Source organism: Saccoglossus kowalevskii, chromosome 21 (genome assembly GCF_978046115.1).
Source record: "Saccoglossus kowalevskii chromosome 21, keSacKowa6.1, whole genome shotgun sequence".
NCBI lineage: Eukaryota > Metazoa > Hemichordata > Enteropneusta > Harrimaniidae > Saccoglossus > Saccoglossus kowalevskii.
The window spans coordinates 30,277,194-30,299,034 of NC_140661.1; the positions used below are offsets into that span (position 1 = coordinate 30,277,194).

General features: G+C 34.2%; 1 protein-coding gene, 2 long non-coding RNA genes and 1 pseudogene across 3 annotated transcripts; all 4 read left to right on the forward strand.

Moving 5' to 3' along the window:
- Window positions 1–506: 506 nt before the first annotated feature.
- Window positions 507–8,403, forward strand: LOC146729850 (uncharacterized). Its single transcript, XR_014928060.1, has 3 exons — window positions 507–596; window positions 1,093–1,211; window positions 7,766–8,403. It is a non-coding gene; the product is annotated as an uncharacterized LOC146729850 (long non-coding RNA).
- A 2,519-nt stretch (window positions 8,404–10,922) lies between these two features.
- Window positions 10,923–11,239, forward strand: LOC144355489 (uncharacterized). Its single transcript, XR_013421224.2, has 2 exons — window positions 10,923–11,036; window positions 11,203–11,239. It is a non-coding gene; the product is annotated as an uncharacterized LOC144355489 (long non-coding RNA).
- Window positions 11,240–11,838: 599 nt separating this feature from the next.
- LOC146729851 (uncharacterized) lies at window positions 11,839–16,916 on the forward strand. The gene is made up of 3 exons (XM_085495123.1): window positions 11,839–15,902; window positions 16,066–16,741; window positions 16,830–16,916. Exons 1-3 carry the CDS (start codon window positions 11,839–11,841, stop codon window positions 16,914–16,916), a joined length of 4,827 nt encoding a protein of 1,608 aa, XP_085351249.1.
- A 14-nt stretch (window positions 16,917–16,930) lies between these two features.
- LOC144360251 (uncharacterized) lies at window positions 16,931–17,438 on the forward strand (annotated as a pseudogene).
- The last annotated feature ends 4,403 nt before the right edge of the window (window positions 17,439–21,841 follow it).

Genomic DNA, 21,841 nt, shown 5'->3' on the forward strand with positions numbered 1-21,841 from the left:
TCAGAAGTCAGTACACATCCTGTGTAAACAATTGCTCGGCAATGTTCGTACAGCCGAAAAAAGTCGACCAAAACGAAAAAGGGGCGTGTCATAATTACTGAATGCGGGGCCGTGTTTTCCCGATACGCGCGCGAGTTATAAAAGTGAAAGTGGCATAAATCATCAATATGGGCAAGTCAGGGCTTAAAAACAAAAGTTGATAGTAGGCATTTCTCAGGCACTTTAAGGTTCTAAGCCGTGAATAGATTTGAATCAGTGGATGGCGGTGATGTACCGAAATCTTTCAACCACGTATCACACACTGTTTAGAAATAACTGACAACAACATTTTACGACATAATAATTTAGAACAGTCACAATAACCAGTAGTAATAATAAATATCCCTCATGTTTGTACTGTACACGAACGGAGATGGCGATCGGTAGATTTCGGGGAATACTTTAAGAATGAGTCATTCGGTGTACAAGGCAGTATTTGCATTTCAAATCAAAAGCAGTGACCCATTGAAGGCCTCAGCTGACAAAGTGTTTGGGGATCTGAATTTCAGAAGGACTTACTAGTAACTCAAAACGCAATCTCATTCCCATCTTGGTGTGTAAGTATGTGTTATTATTAGCATACCACTTGCGTTCATTAATATGTTTAACCAGCTTCGAACACCGTCCATATGTGTTCCAACACAAATAGTTGACACGAATTGAAAGTACAGGGCATTGCACGGTTTGGGTAGAAATAGTCGGCTCTAGTCGACTCAATACACTCAGGTGATCTATTTTTAATGCAGCGTCCAACCACTGTGCTAACATAAGACAATTAATAGGCAGCTAGAGACCTAGTAAATAGGAATCGTTGACATGGTAGACATTTATAATACACATTTGTGCTCGGTGTACGTGAAACAACGTGTCAGTCGGCCATGGGTGGTGTAATCGTAAAACGGAAACAGTAGAGTGGTCACATTGTTCGTTGCTTACAACCAGACTTGACATATTTGCGCTCATCCATGCGCTAAGCTTTGTTTACAAAGTACCAGTCAGTGTTATACGTTGAAGGCAACTAACTATATCGTTGAATGTATCATTTCTTTGCAGGGTTTTCAGACACTAATTAATGTACCTACAATATAACGAAGGTAGAGAGTGATCAGTTGGTAGATCAATTCCAGGACTACGTTTGTGTAGAGTGGAAGAAACTTTTACACAGACCTAAGGTATGCCGGTTTTGTTCAAATAAATGACTCAGTTCAATATCAGGCACATAACCAAAAATAACAGTCTGCACAAAAACGTTGCGCAGTCAACTTTATCATGTTTGTTACCATAATCCTAATGATGTTTTACGTGTTGGGAAAACCATTATATATATTAATGTTTCAACTCTATAAAGCATTTGCATAAAACAATATAAATTATTCAGTAAAATGTTCGTTATATATTTGTTTGACTGAATACAGATAATCATTAATCTCTAATCAACAATAAAATACCGATTGCTGGATACATGTTGTTAGTCGTTCATTTCATAGGAATTATTTTTTTTAAATGTGTGTAACTATTGTGAACAAAATTCAAACGACCACTGACCACATATGAGTTGATATGGAAGAGTTAGCGATTTTAGAAACAAATAGTAAAACATGAATATAATTCATTCCTGAATAGTGGACATATGCCATGTCGTGTCATGTGATCTAATTAACCATGCTCGCAAACACACGTGTGCGCAGAGGTGATTCTTCTTTCTTTTGAACTTAGTCCGAACTAGGACTGAAAGGATATTTGACATATGAATGTCACAACGATAACTGAAAACCACATGGGTGTTTTGATTTCGGCATACTCGCATGATAGTGATTGACTGTAGGTAGCTAGAGAACTATTTTAGAATGGTCTGACACGAACAATTTCTTAACAGAAAGAGGGCGATGTTATAACAGTAGTTCACTTGCCTCAGCTGAAGGTGCAAGCTACATTCCAACTTGCAAATGTGTGTGTGATTCTATTCCTTGATCAATATATACAAGTGTTGAGATTGAGGATAGATAGTGAGATATTAACGGTAGAATAAGAAAATAAAAGGTTTGTAAGCATTTACCGAGTGAGGATGTTTGTTTCATTGACAGCTTTGTAACACACCAAACGCTTGTAAGAGGGACAGTTTGCATTTAGAGGTCAGTTATACTATAGACTTATAGATGTATTTGTGATAAAGCTCAACAGTATTTTCAAAATAATAATAGACGTGAAAGTAAGAGCAGAATACATTAGAACACATTTTATGTTTTTAGCTTGATCTGAGAGTGATGTTTTACATAATGGGAATACAACTTTAAATATACATACATCCATCTTGAATCATCATTGTATATTCAAATCTGACTCAAATTATATTGTTTTGGCCTTTGAGTGTATTCTTTGTTTTGTTTACTTCAATTCAAACAATTTCAAACATCTATTGAGAACAATTTGTCACGCTGTTTGTACATTTCAGAAGTAAAATGGTCTCTGATTGAATGAGTGACTTAGTCTGAAACGACTGCGTGCACGAACCCCTGTTACTAGATGTATGCGAGTGGATAACCTGCAAAATTTAAAACACTCGTACAATATATCTAATTTTAATCAGATTGGGCATTATGTATGGAAGAAATATCTGCACATATATTACTAAGAACGTAGTTCTGACTGCCTACACCATTTATTCAACCACGCGATTACCAAGTATACAAAATCAGTCTAACCCGATATAATACTTAATACCATAGTGTATACAAAATCAATCTATCGCGATATAATTTCTAATACCGTAGTGTATACAAAATCATTCTATCACGATATAATACTTAATACCGTAGTGTATACAAAATCAGTCTATCACGATATAATACGTAATACCGTAGTGTATACAAAATCAGTCTATCACGATATAATTTCTAATACCGTAGTGTATACAAAATTAGTCTGTCACGATATAATTTCTAATACCGTAGTGTATACAAAATCAGTCTATCACGATATAATACATAATACCGTAGTGTATACAAAATCAGTCTATCACGATATAATTTCTAATACCGTAGTGTATACAAAATCAGTCTATCACGATATAATACATAATACCGTAGTGTATACAAAATCAGTCTATCACGATATAATTTATAATACCGTAGTGTATACAAAATCAGTCTATCGCGATATAATACTTAATACCGTAGTGTATACAAAATCAGTCTATCACGATATAATACTTAATACCGTAGTGTATACAAAATCAGTCTATCGCGATATAATATCTAATACCGTAGTGTACACAAAATCAGTCTATCGCGATATAATTTCTAATACCGTAGTGTATACAAAATTAGTCTGTCACGATATAATACATAATACCGTAGTGTATACAAAATCAGTCTATCACGATATAATTTATAATACCGTAGTGTATACAAAATCAGTCTATCGCGATATAATACTTAATACCGTAGTGTATACAAAATCAGTCTATCACGATATAATACTTAATACCGTAGTGTATACAAAATCAGTCTATCGCGATATAATATCTAATACCGTAGTGTACACAAAATCAGTCTATCGCGATATAATTTCTAATACCGTAGTGTATACAAAATTAGTCTGTCACGATATAATACATAATACCGTAGTGTATACAAAATCAGTCTATCACGATATAATTTATAATACCGTAGTGTATACAAAATCAGTCTATCGCGATATAATACCTAATACCGTAGTGTATACAAAATCAGTCTATCGCGATATAATACGTAATACCGTAGTGTATACAAAATTAGTCTGTCACGATATAATACCTAATACCGTAGTGTATACAAAATCAGTCTATCACGATATAATTTCTAATACCTTAGTGTATACAAAATCAGTCTATCGCGATATAATTTCTAATACCTTAGTGTATACAAAATCAGTCTATCGCGATATAATACTTAATACCGTAGTGTATACAAAATCAGTCTATCACGATATAATTTCTAATACCGTAGTGTATACAAAATCAGTCTATCACGATATAATTTCTAATACCGTAGTGTATACAAAATCAGTCTATCGCGATATAATTAAAACAATTAACGACGGTTTGTACACTAGTTATAGTAATTTCAGTTACAAAGGGGAAAAAAAAAAGATAAAAAAATACATGTTCTTTCGACCTCACGTTGGATACACTACATGTCGCCATGACGAATCTCACTGAAATCTCATCAACATGTCTAACAAAAATACCAGATATAAATTTTGGACGACTTCATTGTGTGTGTAAGAACAAAAACAACATGATGAACATTCAATGATAGTGTGGGTGTCTTCAATACAGAAGCTTGGTACAAAACTGAAATTGTACATTAAGGTAGAGATGCAAGTTTGTGCGCACTCAGAGTGAGTTTTTTTTTTTTTTTTTTGCTTTCTTTCACCCAGACAGTCTTGGATAGATAGCGTTAAATTTTTGGAGCATTATCAATGCTGGAACATACTCAAAATTCAATTTTAAAATATAGGAAACCGAGGCACGCTTATGTGATTAAAAGTCCCGATGTTATATGCAAATGAATGCTGTCCTCAGTTACGGAGCAGCGGTGTGCGATTTCCTGTCTTGGCTCTCTGTTTACTTACCTCAAGCGCGATCAAGTAGCAAACTACAAAAAAACAACAACAAAAAAACAACAGACGTAGACGCTTCCAGCATGCAAGCGGAATGAAACAACACATACAGTTGTAAACTTTTTCACCCTTAAATAATTTGATTTTTCATTTTGGTTCATGTAGAAGGAAGCCCCGATAGGGCGATTCATTTTCGCACAAAACAAGTCCATAATTTTCTTGGTGCTTAGATTTCAAGCTTTTTCACATTGTGGGAGAAACTAAAAAATGTTTCCACACATTTTTACTCCAACGGCATTTTAACACTGAGGTAAACATTTTTCGTTTCGCTGATTACCGTGCTGATAGGATTGCGATGCAATTGACAAACAACACTGCTGTTGCTGTCATCGATAACTAGCTTTTCAGTGTCAAAATACACAAACGTAAAATGCTCGGTTAATTAAAAATAAAAAAATACCCAGGAAATTACAGAAAAATCGGCAACGAGATGCTGTTATTATATATTTATATAATTGACAAATACTGTATGCCTTTATACAAGCCTGACAGATGTTGATATTGACCAAGTTTTGTTCGATAGCTGTGGATATTGTACATGAAGGACTCACATTTCGGTGATTAATGTTTAATGATTATTATGTGTTTGAAGCCTAAAACTAGCATTTTCAATGTTGTATTGCGTGTGTTATACGATTGAACAAGAATGTATTTACAGGATACTGTTACAGCATTTCGTTTCGTTTATGTAAACAATGCAGGTTTCGTCTATCATGGTTAACGGGTTGTTATAGGTGGATGGCTCGTCAGGTTTGAAAATATGGGAAGTGGTTGTAAGGGGAATGGGTAACTCGCAACGCAGTGAGTAGTACTCTAGGATCCCTCGACACTTATACGCACCATTCAGTCATAAGGACATCAGTAGTATAGTACAGCCAGATATTTATTACAACTTCAATCTTCGCCATAAGCCTCCGGTCCTCTACCCCCTTATTACGCTAGAACCCCCCATTTTTTTAATCGACAGTGCTAATCGTTCAACCAATAGTCTTAATACTGTGCATACTTTTTCATGACGGCATGTGAATTCCACCACTGAGAGCGTCGCCCCATAGCATCGTCATGACAACATCAATGCAACTTGGTGACAAGTGCAACATTGTTTACCTATAGGCCTGTGGATTAATATATAATTATCTCATTTACAACTTTCTAGTTATCCTGATTCACTAGTTCAAAAACATATATAAAGACAAAATCACATATTCATTAAATTATGCCTCGTCTTATGTTGTGGAAGCCATCTTGACAGCCATCTTTGATTTCTTGAAACCTTCAATAATGCCAAGTAAGCATCATGTTAAACATCAAATGTTAAACATCAAATGTTGCCTTATCTGCCTATGAATCAAAAATCATTAAAAAGATTAATAACATATAAGATTGAATCAAATTACAAAATGAAATTTATTTGGAGTGCTAAATAAGTGTAAGCTTCTCATGACGTTGTGTTTTAAGATTACTCCTTGACAAAACAAAACAATAAGTTACCATATCTTATCACATATATGCTAAGTTAACGTACATGTGATAGCAACTGTGCACTCAAGTAATCGTCTTCGACAACAAGTACTGCGTATTTTCTTCTCCCGGTTTAGAATGCGCTCAGAGAAGAGCTACAAAGTTATATACTATGGTATTTTCACAATATGAAGTATAAAAAATGCCTGGTCAATTTGAATTGACTGCTCTTTAAATTATCGGAGAGAATAGGTGACTTTATTTCTGGCTAAATGCCTCAATTATGATTAACTTTTAATATAGTTGAATTAACTTTTAATATAGTTGCGATATGAACTCGATTAAAACGCGTTCCTATATAGGGTTGCGTTTTAATTGGAGTTTAATTAAACTCAATTACAATGCAATACAATGGAGAATTGCATTTTAATTAAGTTTAATTAAACAAGAGTTGATTATCCCGTGACTGAACATAGAAATGTTTGCGAAGCTTAGGTTTAGTATCGGGGTAAGGTATGGTACAATTATATTAATATTAATATAACGTGAACCATACCTTCCCCCGATACTAAACCTAAGCTACGCAAAACGTATTAATAATCGAATTAACTATTAATATAAATTATGTTTTCCGAGGACTATGAAAAAGGTCCTCAGAAGGTGTGTATGTCCTCGGAAGTAGCTATATATCTGTATTTTTGTCCTCGCAACATATAGCAATCCAAGTACACACACACACACGCACACACACACACACACATACTTGTATTGCAATATGTTCCGAGGACTCCATTAGATTAACTTTTAATATAGTTGAATTAACTTTTAATATAGTTGCGATATGAACTCGATTAAAACGCGTTCCTATATAGGGTTGCGTTTTAATTGGAGTTTAATTAAACTCAATTACAATGCAATACAATGGAGAATTGCATTTTAATTAAGTTTAATTAAACAAGAGTTGAATATCCCGTGACTGAACATAGAAATGTTTGCGAAGCTTAGGTTTAGTATTGGGGTAAGGTATGGTATAATTATATTAATATTAATATAACGTGAACCATACCTTCCCCCGATACTAAACCTAAGCTACGCAAAACGTATTAATAATCGAATTAACTATTAATATAAATTATGTTTTCCGAGGACTATGAAAAAGATCCTCGGAAGGTGTGTATGTCCTCGGAAGTAGCTATATGTTTGTCCTCGCAACATATAGCAATCCAAGTATACACACACATACACACACATACACACACATACACGCTGCAAAATAAGTTGCAGTTGATCCATTTGTTTCAAACAGTGGATGCCACACCGAACACGTGACCAATAGACCCCAGTTAAAATCGATCTTTATCCTAGTCGAGACTAAATCACTAACTGACTAAGTGAACGTTTGCTTTTGCTAATGTGAGCAGAATAGTTTATTAATATACGTTTTCCAATGACACTTCAGACCAACTTATTGTATGTATGCTTATATTTATAAGAGACAATGTACAATTGATGATTACTGCTAGGTAGGCTATTTACCCGCCTCTGATATTTGTTTTTAAGAAGAAATAGTTCTGTAATAATAGTAATAATGTCTCTTTTTCAGATGTCTGCCATAGAAGATACTTTGAATGATCCTGCCATTGTTATTGCTGTTGTTATGGGAGTCTTTTTTGCAGTAATTTTCATCTATTTATGTGTATGTAAATATGGTCATTATAAAAAAAGACGGGACACTCTGGAGGAAGCACGCAACATTGTAGATGGGAACGTCACCAGAATACCCATCGAGTATGACTTAGTCGAGTACACGATATTTCAAAGCGAAGAGGAAGTCGATAGTGTTGTGCGCTCTGGCTTGATTTAAAACACACACAAAATAAGACCGTGTAGTAAATCTAAACCAAGGTATTGTTAACAATTGCCATTTCATTGTATAAAATTCAACCATTGTGCACTTATTTGGCTGATTGACTTTAGCTTGCGTCTACTGGCATTTAAAATATAAAAATGTTGATTGTTGTCCTGTCTCACCGTTCATAGAGTTGACAACGGGATGTGTGAGATAAACTGTCATTTCTGCCGAGTCTTTGATATTTTAGGCTCACTTATATCAATCAACAACAACATACAAGCATGCTTAGAAAAACTACTTAGTCTCATTTATCTAATAATCTGTTATGTAACACACTCACACACAATTAAAAAATTTTAAGTTATTAAATAAAATAATTTGCAATTGCATACGTTGTAATGAGGTTACTTGATATTCATCAGGCCAGACAAAAAAATGCTTCTTGTCTCTCTGTCCTAGGGAAAATTGAAAACTGATGCGGTGACTAGGTTATTATATTTAACATTTACCAAACATGCTTTATTTGAATATATTTATCAAATTTTGAATGGGAACAAACAAACCTTCTCTGAAACAAAAAAAAGTAGACATGAAGGCTACGTACCCGAATACAACCTACCAAGTTGTTTCAGGTAACTCTGACATACGCCGAATACGTATAAATTCAGGAGAGATGACAGATGTCAGCGTAAAAACTAGCTCATGTGACGCAAGGGTCGGACATTTTGAAATCTAGGGGAGGTGGTATTCACGCAGTGGATATGATTAGAATGTATCTACAATTAGTTGTCCCATGCATTATTTCTTTTTTAAAAAAACCCATAAACACTTCAAGACGCTTCCCTACATCGTAACATGAATGCATTTTGAGTGTGTTATTTTATCGATTATCGAATCGAATTTAATGGAGTACGTGACACAAAGATATTCTCTTCGTTTTATGCTCATATCCACCGTTCAGTAAAGTTGCGTGTGGCGGCAGGGAATGTTTAAAAATAGCTCAAATGACCATTCAAGGAAATGTAATATATGTGACCCATTAGTTTTATTGTTGTCATTTCTCAACAAGTCCATAAACACGTAACTAATTATAGAAGTGTCTGTTGTAAACACTTAGTCACATATGATTTCAATGACACGCAGTGACCCATTGACAAATTATTTTTTTGTTATTTTCCATTAAACTAAAAAATAAAATAAATAGAAACTATTCCTATACAATCTCAAAACAATGCTATATTTATTGAACATAAAACGTATTTTTTAAATAAAAGTAACATATCAAACACTGTTATGAATTAAGAACAAATAATGTGGACACGGGGCTATCAAATCTTAAAAGTTAGTGGACCAACTTGCCAGTGCTGTTTAAATCAGTATAAGCAACGTATACTATATGTACTTGAATAAATACAACGTATTCAATACTGCTGTGTTCTCTTGACATTAATACATGAGTTAGCAAACTTAGATAGTAATACCGATACTTTCACAGTGATAGTTTTAGGTGTATTAAGAATTTAGTAAAGGTTTTCAGGGAGTAATTTTATACTGATTATTTCAATGGAGAATTGTTTTAAAACATATCAAACTATAAATTTCACGAAAGCTCATAATTCACCTTTGTGTGGTAATTTTAGATTAAAACCTAAGAAACTTAAAAGTTACAGCGATTTTTACTTGAAAATGGTGCAAAGGTTTTTCAGTGGTTTACAAAATGGTATAGTCCATTGTTTTTCTTTTAAACTTGTATTTTCCATTATTTTTCTGGGAATTTGAACTAATTTGTGACCTTCACTTTTATCGTGCTTTTTGAGCCTTCGTTCCTTGAGATGGGTACTACAAGTAAACTTGCCTATATGTATTCCCACACTTTCTATTGACAACATGGGTACCATAACACCCTTAGAATGGTGATCGTCTTTAAATCCATAGAAAGTCCCCAAGTCAGCTGATTTTGGTCATACTCGTTGCTAGTAGGGATATTTGAATCCACTTTTGGGTTCTCAGTTGGTGGTTGTATTAAAAAAATAAGCTTTCGGCGAACATGCGTAATGAAGAACGTAAAACGCGATCGTGTCGACGAACATGCATTATTATTATTTTAGTTGTCCGACTCGCGTAGTTAAGTTGTAGGTCTTCGTTAGATAACACATCCACCCATACTGCCGATGAAAAACACTGTTAGCAGGACTTCAAAATTTATCTTAACGGAAACGAAATAGCAAGCGGCAAACATAATAATAAAAATACAAATAATATACAACTTACTGCTCAAAAAAGTACGTGGGCAACCACGCCATCGACTTGGTCATCGGGAGATAAGTAATTTAAAACACTGACAAGAGAACTGGTGATGGTTGTGAACCATAACTGTTTCATCACACAGACTGTTGTGTAATGGAGGGGAATGTAAAGAAAAATGTATTGTAGTGTTACTTCTGTGTAATTTACAATATATCTGCATTAACGTTCACTGTGAAGGACAATGTGGGAGTCCACTTAAATGACCGGTAGAAACAAGGCTGAGTACATTTTGCGAAATAGTAGTTAGTTAGAATTACCAGACACACAATCGAGACATTGTAGGATATCTAAATACGAATGATAAACAGCAAGTGACATTTCCAGAAATATAGTTGGAATTGAAGCAAAGGAGTGGCATATTACTCGATGAAACATAATCACACATATTGTGTGTAGCGAAAGCTGTCATGTACACAATCATAATAACTGGAAATGGTTTCAGAACGGAAAACCGTTCTATTACTGTAAATAATTATTGTGCTGTACACAAGTTTATTTAGAATTTCAATTGTTATCTTTATTTCGTGATTCGTCAAAACAGAAAGGCTGCTAATAGCACCACCTACGCATGTAGAGTGCGCCATCACAGGTCATGTTCGAATCGCGCTAAAACGCTTGTTTATAATAGGCAGCCATGATGAAAAGCTACGAGCACATTTCTACGCAGCGTCTACCGAACATTTCAACCGAAATACTGCTTTAGAGACCCAACGATGTAAGTCTACAATCTTTTGAACGTTTATTTAAGACCTGTTTGTTACATTGTGTTACTGGAAATGTGTGATATTTCTAAAGTCATTCATGAAGTGAGATCGTTACCTCATGGTTACAAATAGTTTCACAGTTACTTTCACAGCGTCTGTATTGCTTTTATGTTATAGAATTCACCGTGTTTTAAATAAATCTGACCTAAACCGATGCACTGGAGGAATGATTATTTGAGCATGGTTGACACTAGTATGGGTATAATAGACGCAGTTTGACCCCAGAACAGTGAATTATCGGAATCCATACTGCAGTAAATCTATTGATGTCTTCAGTGTACAGCGGCAGTAAACACAACGGATACTGATGTTTAGCGTGACCTCTACATGATACGCTAGGCTGAACATTTGTACTGTATAAGTACACCAGTGTGAACAGAAACAATCTGTATGTAATACCATACATACATTATCAGGCAGGTTAGTGGTAAACTCAGATGTCACTTGTGTATACCGTTATTAACCCATAGAACATTGTTAATGAACTCCTATGAATAGAAATGGCAGAAAATAGTAAAATCCAACTCGATGGAATAGATATGACAGAATATGGTGACAATAAAACTCCAGTGTATTCTGAACAGTATGATGAACAACATAACAAAAATGAGCAGAAAGATGAATCTGTCAGTGAACACGGAGATGAGGTACGCCCTCAACGCCAAAGAAAGCTAACACCTAAAGCACTAGCAAATGCCATCAGTGATGCAGAAAAAAAGCATGTTAGCAATCTGGAACCGAATAAATGAGCTCATGTTGAGTATTCCAACCACACGAAGTGAGCCCACGTTAATTATTCCAACCACACGAAGTGAGCCCACGTTAATTACGAATGAACTAGGTACCCTTACCCACCAGTATGAATGTACATACGTAGATGTGATGAATCTTTATGACCAAGACCATTCAGAAGAAACGCGCAATGACGCAGCTTATACAGAATCATGTTTCCATAGAAATAAACAACTTGTTGAAATGGAAATAACAGACTTACTGGCAAGGCAGAGAACTCCAAGAATTAAACCTGAACCTCAACACGCACTCTCAGTATCGGGTTCAGTCATGTCAAGGGCATCGTCAAGGTTAAGCACCGCCCATGCACAAGCAATTGCCGATGCAGCAGCAGCAGCAGAAGAGGCTGAGTATGAAATAACCATAGCCAAACAGCAAGCAGAGCAAGCAGCAATGGAAGCCAGTTTCAAAGCCAATTTGAAAATACTAGAAGCAAAGAAAAAGGCAGCAGTCACACAGGCAAGTGCAGAAACATTTCAGAAAGTAGTGGAAGAAGGTGCAACACAACAGATGTTCACATTACCTCAGGAAACGTCTAATGATCACGCCTTACGTTTTCGTACGCGTAATGAACATAACCTCAAACCACAAGCTTCACCCTATTTCCTAGAACAACCAAGACCTCCACCACCAACTACACTTACTGGGTATGATACAATTTCCCCACTCCAAACTACAAAACAGCCAGGGGATGCAAGTATGGTACAGAATAACACATCACAACAGCAATTCAGACCAGCAGGCGAAAATGCAGAATCCTCACATCTTCCCAGTGAATACATCAAAATATTGGCTCGTCAACGCCTACCAGTTCAAGAACCTGAAGTATATGGTGGTGATCCTATCATGTTTCTGCCGTGGCGCAGAACCTTTGAATCTATGGTCCAGACAGCGTGTGTGCCAACAACTGAGAAATTGTCTTTTCTCAGTAAATACACCAAAGGAGAACCTAAGATCTTAGTTGACAGATTTAGACTGCGGTTCGTAAAGAATGTCGAAACTACCTACCAGGAGACATGGAAAGAATTAGAAAACAGGTTTGGAAACCCAGCAGTGATCACATCTGTTATCATAAAGAAGCTGATTTCATTTCCCCAATTCCGTCCAGATGACAACCAGAAGCTCCTAGATTTGGCTGATCTGTGTACCGACACACTGGCACACATGGAAGAACTTGCTGATCTCAGCACATTGAACACACCACATGTTCTGAATCCCATAGTTGAAAAACTACCAGCATTCATCCTGAACAAATGGAGAGAGAAGGTATCCTGTTACAAGCAAAGCAATGGGAAATTCCCACCATTCTGTTTCTTTGCAGAATTTCTTAGAAATACAGCTAGGACACAGAATGACCCAGATATACCGAGGTTTGCTAACTCAATCGCTACATCTGACAAGGCTAGATCGAACCAACAAGCCAAAAGCAGTGCTAGAGTCCGCGCTACGAAAATGCTGGACACCGAGAAGCGGTGTGATTACCATGAGACATCTAAGCATGGCCTGACAGAATGCAAGGCATTTACAAAGCTTCCAATAGCAGACAGAATAGAACTTTGTAAGAATAAAGGGCTGTGCTTCAAATGCACATGCAAACACCTGGCCAGAGACTGCGACACTGATGTGAAGTGCTCAGTCTGCAACAGTATCAAACATGTCTCATGTCTACACACCACACCTGGTGTGATAACCAGACCAAAAGAACAGAAAACAGAAACACCAAAGTATGAAACAAGTCAGGAGGCCACATCAAAGTGTACTAAGCTCAACAAGTGTCCAGGTGCACGCTCATGTGGTAAGATAGTTCCTGCAAAAGTCTACATGCAACAAAATCCAGTGAACATCATAGAAACGTATGTTGTCTTGGATGACCAGTCCAATGCCTGCATGGGAGACACATACCTGTTCGATGCACTAAAAATACAAGGTCCAGAACTGGAATACGAACTCACCACATGCAGCAGCCAAGGGGAAAATAAAAGAGGTAGGCGAGGAAATCACATTATCATCGAGGCTACTGATGGTAAGAAGAAATTCACCCTCCCAGTTGTACTAGAGAACAACAGTATACCCTGCGACAAGAACGAAATACCAACACCTGAAATATGCAGATCATTTACTCATCTCAGACCAATAGCAGACAAAATCCCAGAGATACAGGATGACATTGGGATACATCTCCTGATAGGGAGAAACTGCCCAGAGCCCCTAAAAATTAGAGAATCCAGGAATGGACCAGTCAGTGCACCTTGGGCTCAACGTACCGACCTAGGGTGGACAGTATCTGGCGACCTGTGCTTTGAAATAGTTAGAGCATCTGTTCGTCGCACAAAAACAAGTCTCAACAACCATAACCCAGTAGGCTGGACAACTATACAGAACCCACTTAAATGTGACAATCACATTCGTATCAGTGAAAATATAGCACCTGACACAGCCAGTGGAGAAGATGTATTTCGAGAATCACCAGATGATGAGAAGAAAGCCCACTCTATAGAAGACAAGCGCTTCTTGCACATCATGCAAAATGGTACCCACATCAACAGGAAGGGAAATTTAGAACTACCCCTACCATTTAGATACAACCCAAGGCGACTACCAAACAACTACCAGACAACAATGAGTCGCTTCAAAAATCTTTTGAAGCAGCTAGAACGAAAACCAGAGATGATGGAACAATACCTACAATTCATGGAGAAGGTAATAGAACGTCAACACGCCAGTCCTGTTCCTGATTCAGAATTAGCTTCTGACAACGCTTGGTATTTACCTCACTTTGGGGTATACCACCCAAGGAAAGCACAGATCAGAGTAGTGTTTGACTCCAGTGCAAGGTGTAATGGAACTTCCCTGAACAATGCATTGCTTCAAGGGCCAGACCAGATGAACAATCTCATTGGTGTCTTGCTGAGGTTTAGATGTCACCCTATAGCAGTTATGGGTGATTTAGAACAGATGTTTCATAGTTTCCATGTGAATGAGGAACACAGGAACTATCTACGCTTCTTTTGGTTCCAAGAAAACAATCCAGAGAAACCTGTGATTCAGTACCGGATGAATGTTCATCTGTTTGGGAATGTTTCGTCACCAGCCATTGCAACATACGGTCTAAGAATGATAGCAGAAGAGAATTACACAACATATGGAGAAGATGTTCGAGAATTTGTATATTCAGACTTCTATGTAGATGACGGACTTACCTCTCAGCCAGACGCAGAAGCAGCTGTCAGTCTCATCAGGAGAACACGAGAGATGTTGTCTACTAGGAATATAAACTTCCACAAAATTGTCTCTAACAACAAAGAAGTCATGAACTCTGTACCCAGTGATATACACGCCAAAGATCTGCAATGCCTGGATCTTAACCAAGATATGCTACCCACACAGAGATCCTTAGGTATCCAGTGGTCCCTACACTTGGACACTTTCACGTACAAAGTTAACTTTCAAGAGAAGCCATTTTCACAGCGGGGAGTTCTAGCTATTGTGAACTCCATTTACGATCCCTTAGGCATATTGGCTCCAGTCACAATAGAGGGTAAGCAGATTCTACGTGGTCTAATAGCAGAAACTTCTAAAGTAAAGGAAGACACGCATGTAGGATGGGATGACCCACTACCAGAAGAATACCTACCACGGTGGAAATGCTGGCGAGACAGTCTGGTCCACCTTGAGAATGTTCATATACATCGCTGTTACACCCCTCATGCATTTGGGCCAGTAAAGAGAAGGGAATATCACATCTTTTGTGATGCCAGTGACGTAGCTATTGGAGCAGTTGCATACCTGAGACAGATAAATGATAAAGATAAGGTAAATGTAGCATTCCTCCTAGGAAAGGCAAAAGTGAACCCAACCAATGCAGTATCCATACCTCGTCTAGAACTGTGTGCAGCTGTACTAGCCACTCAGTTAGCAGACAAGATAAAGGCAGAAATCAGAAGTCCCACAGACTGTACAGTCTACTACACGGACAGCACAATAGTCCTGGGATACCTGAATAATGAAGATAAGCGATTCCATGTGTATGTGGCTAACCGCATTCAGAAAATCCACAACTCGTCCTCACCAGACCAGTGGTGTCATATACCCACAAGCCAGAACCCGGCTGACCTAGCGACACACTCAGTCCCAGCCCATCAACTTAGTAACACCATGTGGCTCAAAGGCCCACAACTTCTCTGGCAGCCAGATCACACACCTGAAACGGTCAACAGACATCAGTGATGAAGATCCTGAAGTGCGCAAAAAATCTTGCGTGTTTGCAACAGACATCAAAAAACGCAAACCAAGCCCAGATAACCCGTCTGGCCACCTAGGCTCTAAAAGGTTTCTAAGGTTCTCATCATGGACCTCCCTCAGACGAGCAGTAGCAAACCTTATACTGAAGATACAGTCCTACAAGACTAATTGTAAAGAAGTTACCGACGTAAGACTTACACCCAAGATCCTGGAACGTGCAGAGAATCATATACTTCGCACAGTACAAAAGGACGCTTTTCCCAAGGAACTCAAAAAATTATCGCCAACTGACACTGGTGGTAATGAGTTGAGTAAAGATAGCCCTCTCTATCGACTGAATACATTTATGGATGAAGATCAACTACTCCGTGTTGGTGGAAGAATTCGCAGAGCAGATCTCGAACTATCCAGTTGCCATCCAATAGTATTGCTGAAGAACAATCACATCTCACAACTCATCGTAGAACATGTGCACCAAGAAACACAACACCAAGGCCGACATCTCACACTGGCTGCAGTAAGAGCCAAAGGCTACTGGATACTTGGTTTGCACAACCTAGTACGCAGCATATTACATAAATGCACAACATGTAGAAGATTACGAGCAAAACCGTTGACTCAAGTAATGGCAGACCTACCTGCAGACAGAATGGCTAACACCCCACCTTTCACTAACGTTGGTATGGACGTCTTTGGTCCGTGGAACATAGTATCTAGGAGGACCAGAGGCGGAGCATCAGGAGTTAAACGATGGGCAGTTATCTTTGTCTGTCTATACACGACAGCAATACACATAGAAATAATTGATTCAATGGACACTTCTGCATTCATAAACACTCTTCGTCGTTTCATGGCCATCCGTGGTCCTGTTAAGAGGCTGCGTTGTGATCAAGGCACGAATTTCATAGGTGCAAAGAATGAGCTCAATGCCGCCATCAAGGAACTTAACCAGAAGCAGATACAGAAGTTCCTTACATACCACAAATGTGAATGGATTCTGAACTCACCCCATGTTTCACATTTTGGAGGCATCTGGGAGCGGCAGATCGGCACAGTGAGACGTATTCTAGAATCCATGCACGTACAGCTTGGAAGACCACAGTTCACACATGACACTCTCACGACCCTCATGGCGGAAGTATGTGCTGTGGTCAATGCGAAGCCTATAACCACCATACCGTCTGACGCCAATGATCCACAAGCACTTAGTCCAGATATGATCCTGACCATGAAACCACACTCGCTGCCCCCACCCCCAGGAGATTTTGTACAACAAGACCTCTACAGTAGAAAGCAGTGGCGACGTACACAATATCTAGCCGATCAGTTTTGGATTCGGTGGCGGAAAGAATTTCTGCAGATCCGTCAAACAAGGCGCAAATGGAATGAAACAAACCTAAACATCAAGGAAGGTGACATTGTTCTGCTATGTGACAAAGAGCACTGTCGAAACAACTGGCCACTAGCTCGCATAATCAAGGTGTACCCCAGTGACGACAACCTAGTGAGGAAAGCTGACGTGATGGTCTGTCGTGATAACACCAGACGTGTCTACCAAAGGCCGATTAGTGAACTTGTTTTAATTCAGAGAAACAACAAGATGGACATTTAAGACTTGTTAGTAGTTAGTAAATATGTTAGTTAGTAAAATCACGCTCTACCATGCATTTTAGACGGGGAGTGTGCTGTACACAAGTTTATTTAGAATTTCAATTGTTATCTTTATTTCGTGATTCGTCAAAACAGAAAGGCTGCTAATAGCACCACCTACGCATGTAGAGTGCGCCATCACAGGTCATGTTCGAATCGCGCTAAAACGCTTGTTTATAATAGGCAGCCATGATGAAAAGCTACGAGCACATTTCTACGCAGCGTCTACCGAACGGTTCAACCGAAATACTGCTTTAGAGACCCAACGATGTAAGTCTACAATCTTTTGAACGTTTATTTAAGACCTGTTTGTTACATTGTGTTACTGGAAATGATATTTCTAAAGTCATTCATGAAGTGAGATCGTTACCTCATGGTTACAAATAGTTTCACAGTTACTTTCACAGCGTCTGTATTGCTTTTATGTTATAGAATTCACCGTGTTTTAAATAATACTGACCTAAACCGATGCACTGGAGGAATGATTATTTGAGCATGGTTGACACTAGTATGGGTATAATAGACGCAGTTTGACCCCAGAACAATTATGAACAATAAAAACTGAAACTATACTGAGACTATAAACAATAAATAATGAAACTTATAAACTAATGTAGCTAATAATAATAAATAATGAAATTTGAAAACTATAAACAATAAATAATGAAACATATAAACTGATGTATCTATAAATAATAAATAATGACATTTGAAACTATAAACAATAAATAATGAAACATATAAACTGATGTATCTATAAATAATAAATAATGAAATTTGAAAACTATAAACAATAAATAATGAAACATATAAACTGATGTATCTATAAATAATAAATAATGAAATTTGAAACTATAAACAATAAATAATGAAACATAAATTAATGTATCTATAAATAATAAATAATGAAATTTGAAACTATAAACAATAAATAATGAAACGTATAAACTGATGTATTTATAAATAATAAATAATGAAACGTATAAACTGATGTATTTATAAATAATAATGAAACATATAAACTGATGTATCTATAAATAATAAATAATGAAATTTGAAACTATAAACAATAAATAATGAAACTTATAAACAGATGTATCTATAAATAATAAATAATGAAATTTGAAACTATAAACAATAAATAATGAAACATATAAACTGGTGTATCTATAAATAATAAATAATGAAATTTGAAACTATTAACAATAAATACTGAAACATATAAACTAACGTGTCTATAATATAAATAATTAATAATGAAATTTGAAACTATAAACAATAAATAATGAAACATATAAACTGATGTATCTATAAATAATGAAACATAAAAACTAATGTATCTATGAATAATAAATAATGAAATTTGAAACTATAAACAATAAATAATAAAACTTATAAACTGATGTATCTATAAATAATAAATAACAAATAATGAAATTTGAAACTATAAACAATAAATAATGAAACATATAAACTGATGTATCTATATATAATTAATAATGACATTTGAAACTATAAACAATAAATAATGAAATTTGAAACTATAAACAATAAATAATGAAACATATAAACTGATGTATATATAAATAATAAAAAATGACATTTGAAACTATAAACAATAAATAATGAAACTTATAAACTGATGTATCTATAAACAATAAATAATGAAACATATAAACTGATGTATCTATAAATAATAAATAATGAAATTTGAAACTGTAAACAATAAATAATGAAACATATAAACTAATGTATCTATAAATAATAAATAATGAAATTTGAAACTATAAACAATAAATAATGAAACATATAAACTTATGTATCTATAAATAATAAATAATGAAATTTGAAACTATAAACAATAAATAATGAAACATAAACTGATGTATCTATAAACAATAAATAATGAAACATATAAACTGATGTATCTATAAATAATAAATAATGAAATTTGAAACTATAAACAATAAATAATGAAACTTATAAACAGATGTATCTATAAATAATAAATAATGAAATTTGAAACTATTAACAATAAATAATGAAACATATAAACTAATGTGTCTATAAATAATTAATAATGAAATTTGAAACTATAAACAATAAATAATGAAACATATAAACTGATGTATCTATAAATAATGAAACATAAAAACTAATGTATCTATGAATAATAAATAATTAAAATTGAAACTATAAACAATAAATAATGAAACTTATAAACTGATGTATCTATAAATAATAAATAATGAAATTTGAAACTATAAACAATAAATAATGAAACTTATAAACTGATGTATCTCTAAATAATAATGAAATTTGAAACTATAAACAATAAATAATGAAACATATAAACTGATGTATCTATAAATAATAAATAATGAAATTTGAAACTATAAATAATAAATAATGAAACTTATAAACTGATGTATCTATAAATAATAAATAATGAAATTTGAAACTATAAATAATAAATAGTGAAACTTATAAACTGATGTATCTATAAATAATAAATAATGACATTTGAAACTATAAACAATAAATAATGAAACATATAAACTGATGTATCTATAAATAATAAATAATGAAATTTGAAACTATAAACAATAAATAATGAAACATATAAACTAATGTGTCTATAAATAATAAATAATGAAATTTGAAACTATAAACAATAAATAATGAAACATATAAACTGATGTATCTATAAACAATAAATAATGAAACATATAAACTAATGTATCTCTAAATAATAAATAATGACATTTGAAACTATAAACAATAAATAATGAAACATATAAACTAATGTATCTATAAATAATAAATAATGAAATTTGAAACTATAAACAATAAATAATGAAACATAAACTAATGTATCTATAAATAATAAATAATGAAATTTGAAACTATAAACAATAAATAATGAAACTTATAAACTGATGTATCTATAAACAATAAATAATGAAACATATAAACTGATGTATCTATAAATAATAAATAATGAAATTTGAAACTGTAAACAATAAATAATGAAACATATAAACTAATGTATCTATAAATAATAAATAATGAAATTTGAAACTATAAACAATAAATAATGAAACATATAAACTTATGTATCTATAAATAATAAATAATGAAATTTGAAACTATAAACAATAAATAATGAAACATAAACTGATGTATCTATAAACAATAAATAATGAAACATATAAACTGATGTATCTATAAATAATAAATAATGAAATTTGAAACTATAAACAATAAATAATGAAACTTATAAACAGATGTATCTATAAATAATAAATAATGAAATTTGAAACTATTAACAATAAATAATGAAACATATAAACTAATGTGTCTATAAATAATTAATAATGAAATTTGAAACTATAAACAATAAATAATGAAACATATAAACTGATGTATCTATAAATAATGAAACATAAAAACTAATGTATCTATGAATAATAAATAATTAAAATTGAAACTATAAACAATAAATAATGAAACTTATAAACTGATGTATCTATAAATAATAAATAATGAAATTTGAAACTATAAACAATAAATAATGAAACTTATAAACTGATGTATCTCTAAATAATAATGAAATTTGAAACTATAAACAATAAATAATGAAACATATAAACTGATGTATCTATAAATAATAAATAATGAAATTTGAAACTATAAATAATAAATAATGAAACTTATAAACTGATGTATCTATAAATAATAAATAATGAAATTTGAAACTATAAATAATAAATAGTGAAACTTATAAACTGATGTATCTATAAATAATAAATAATGACATTTGAAACTATAAACAATAAATAATGAAACATATAAACTAATGTATCTGTAAATAATAAATAATGACATTTGAAACTATAAACAATAAATAATGAAACATATAAACTGATGTATCTATAAATAATAAATAATGAAATTTGAAACTATAAACAATAAATAATGAAACATATAAACTAATGTGTCTATAAATAATAAATAATGAAATTTGAAACTATAAACAATAAATAATGAAACATATAAACTGATGTATCTA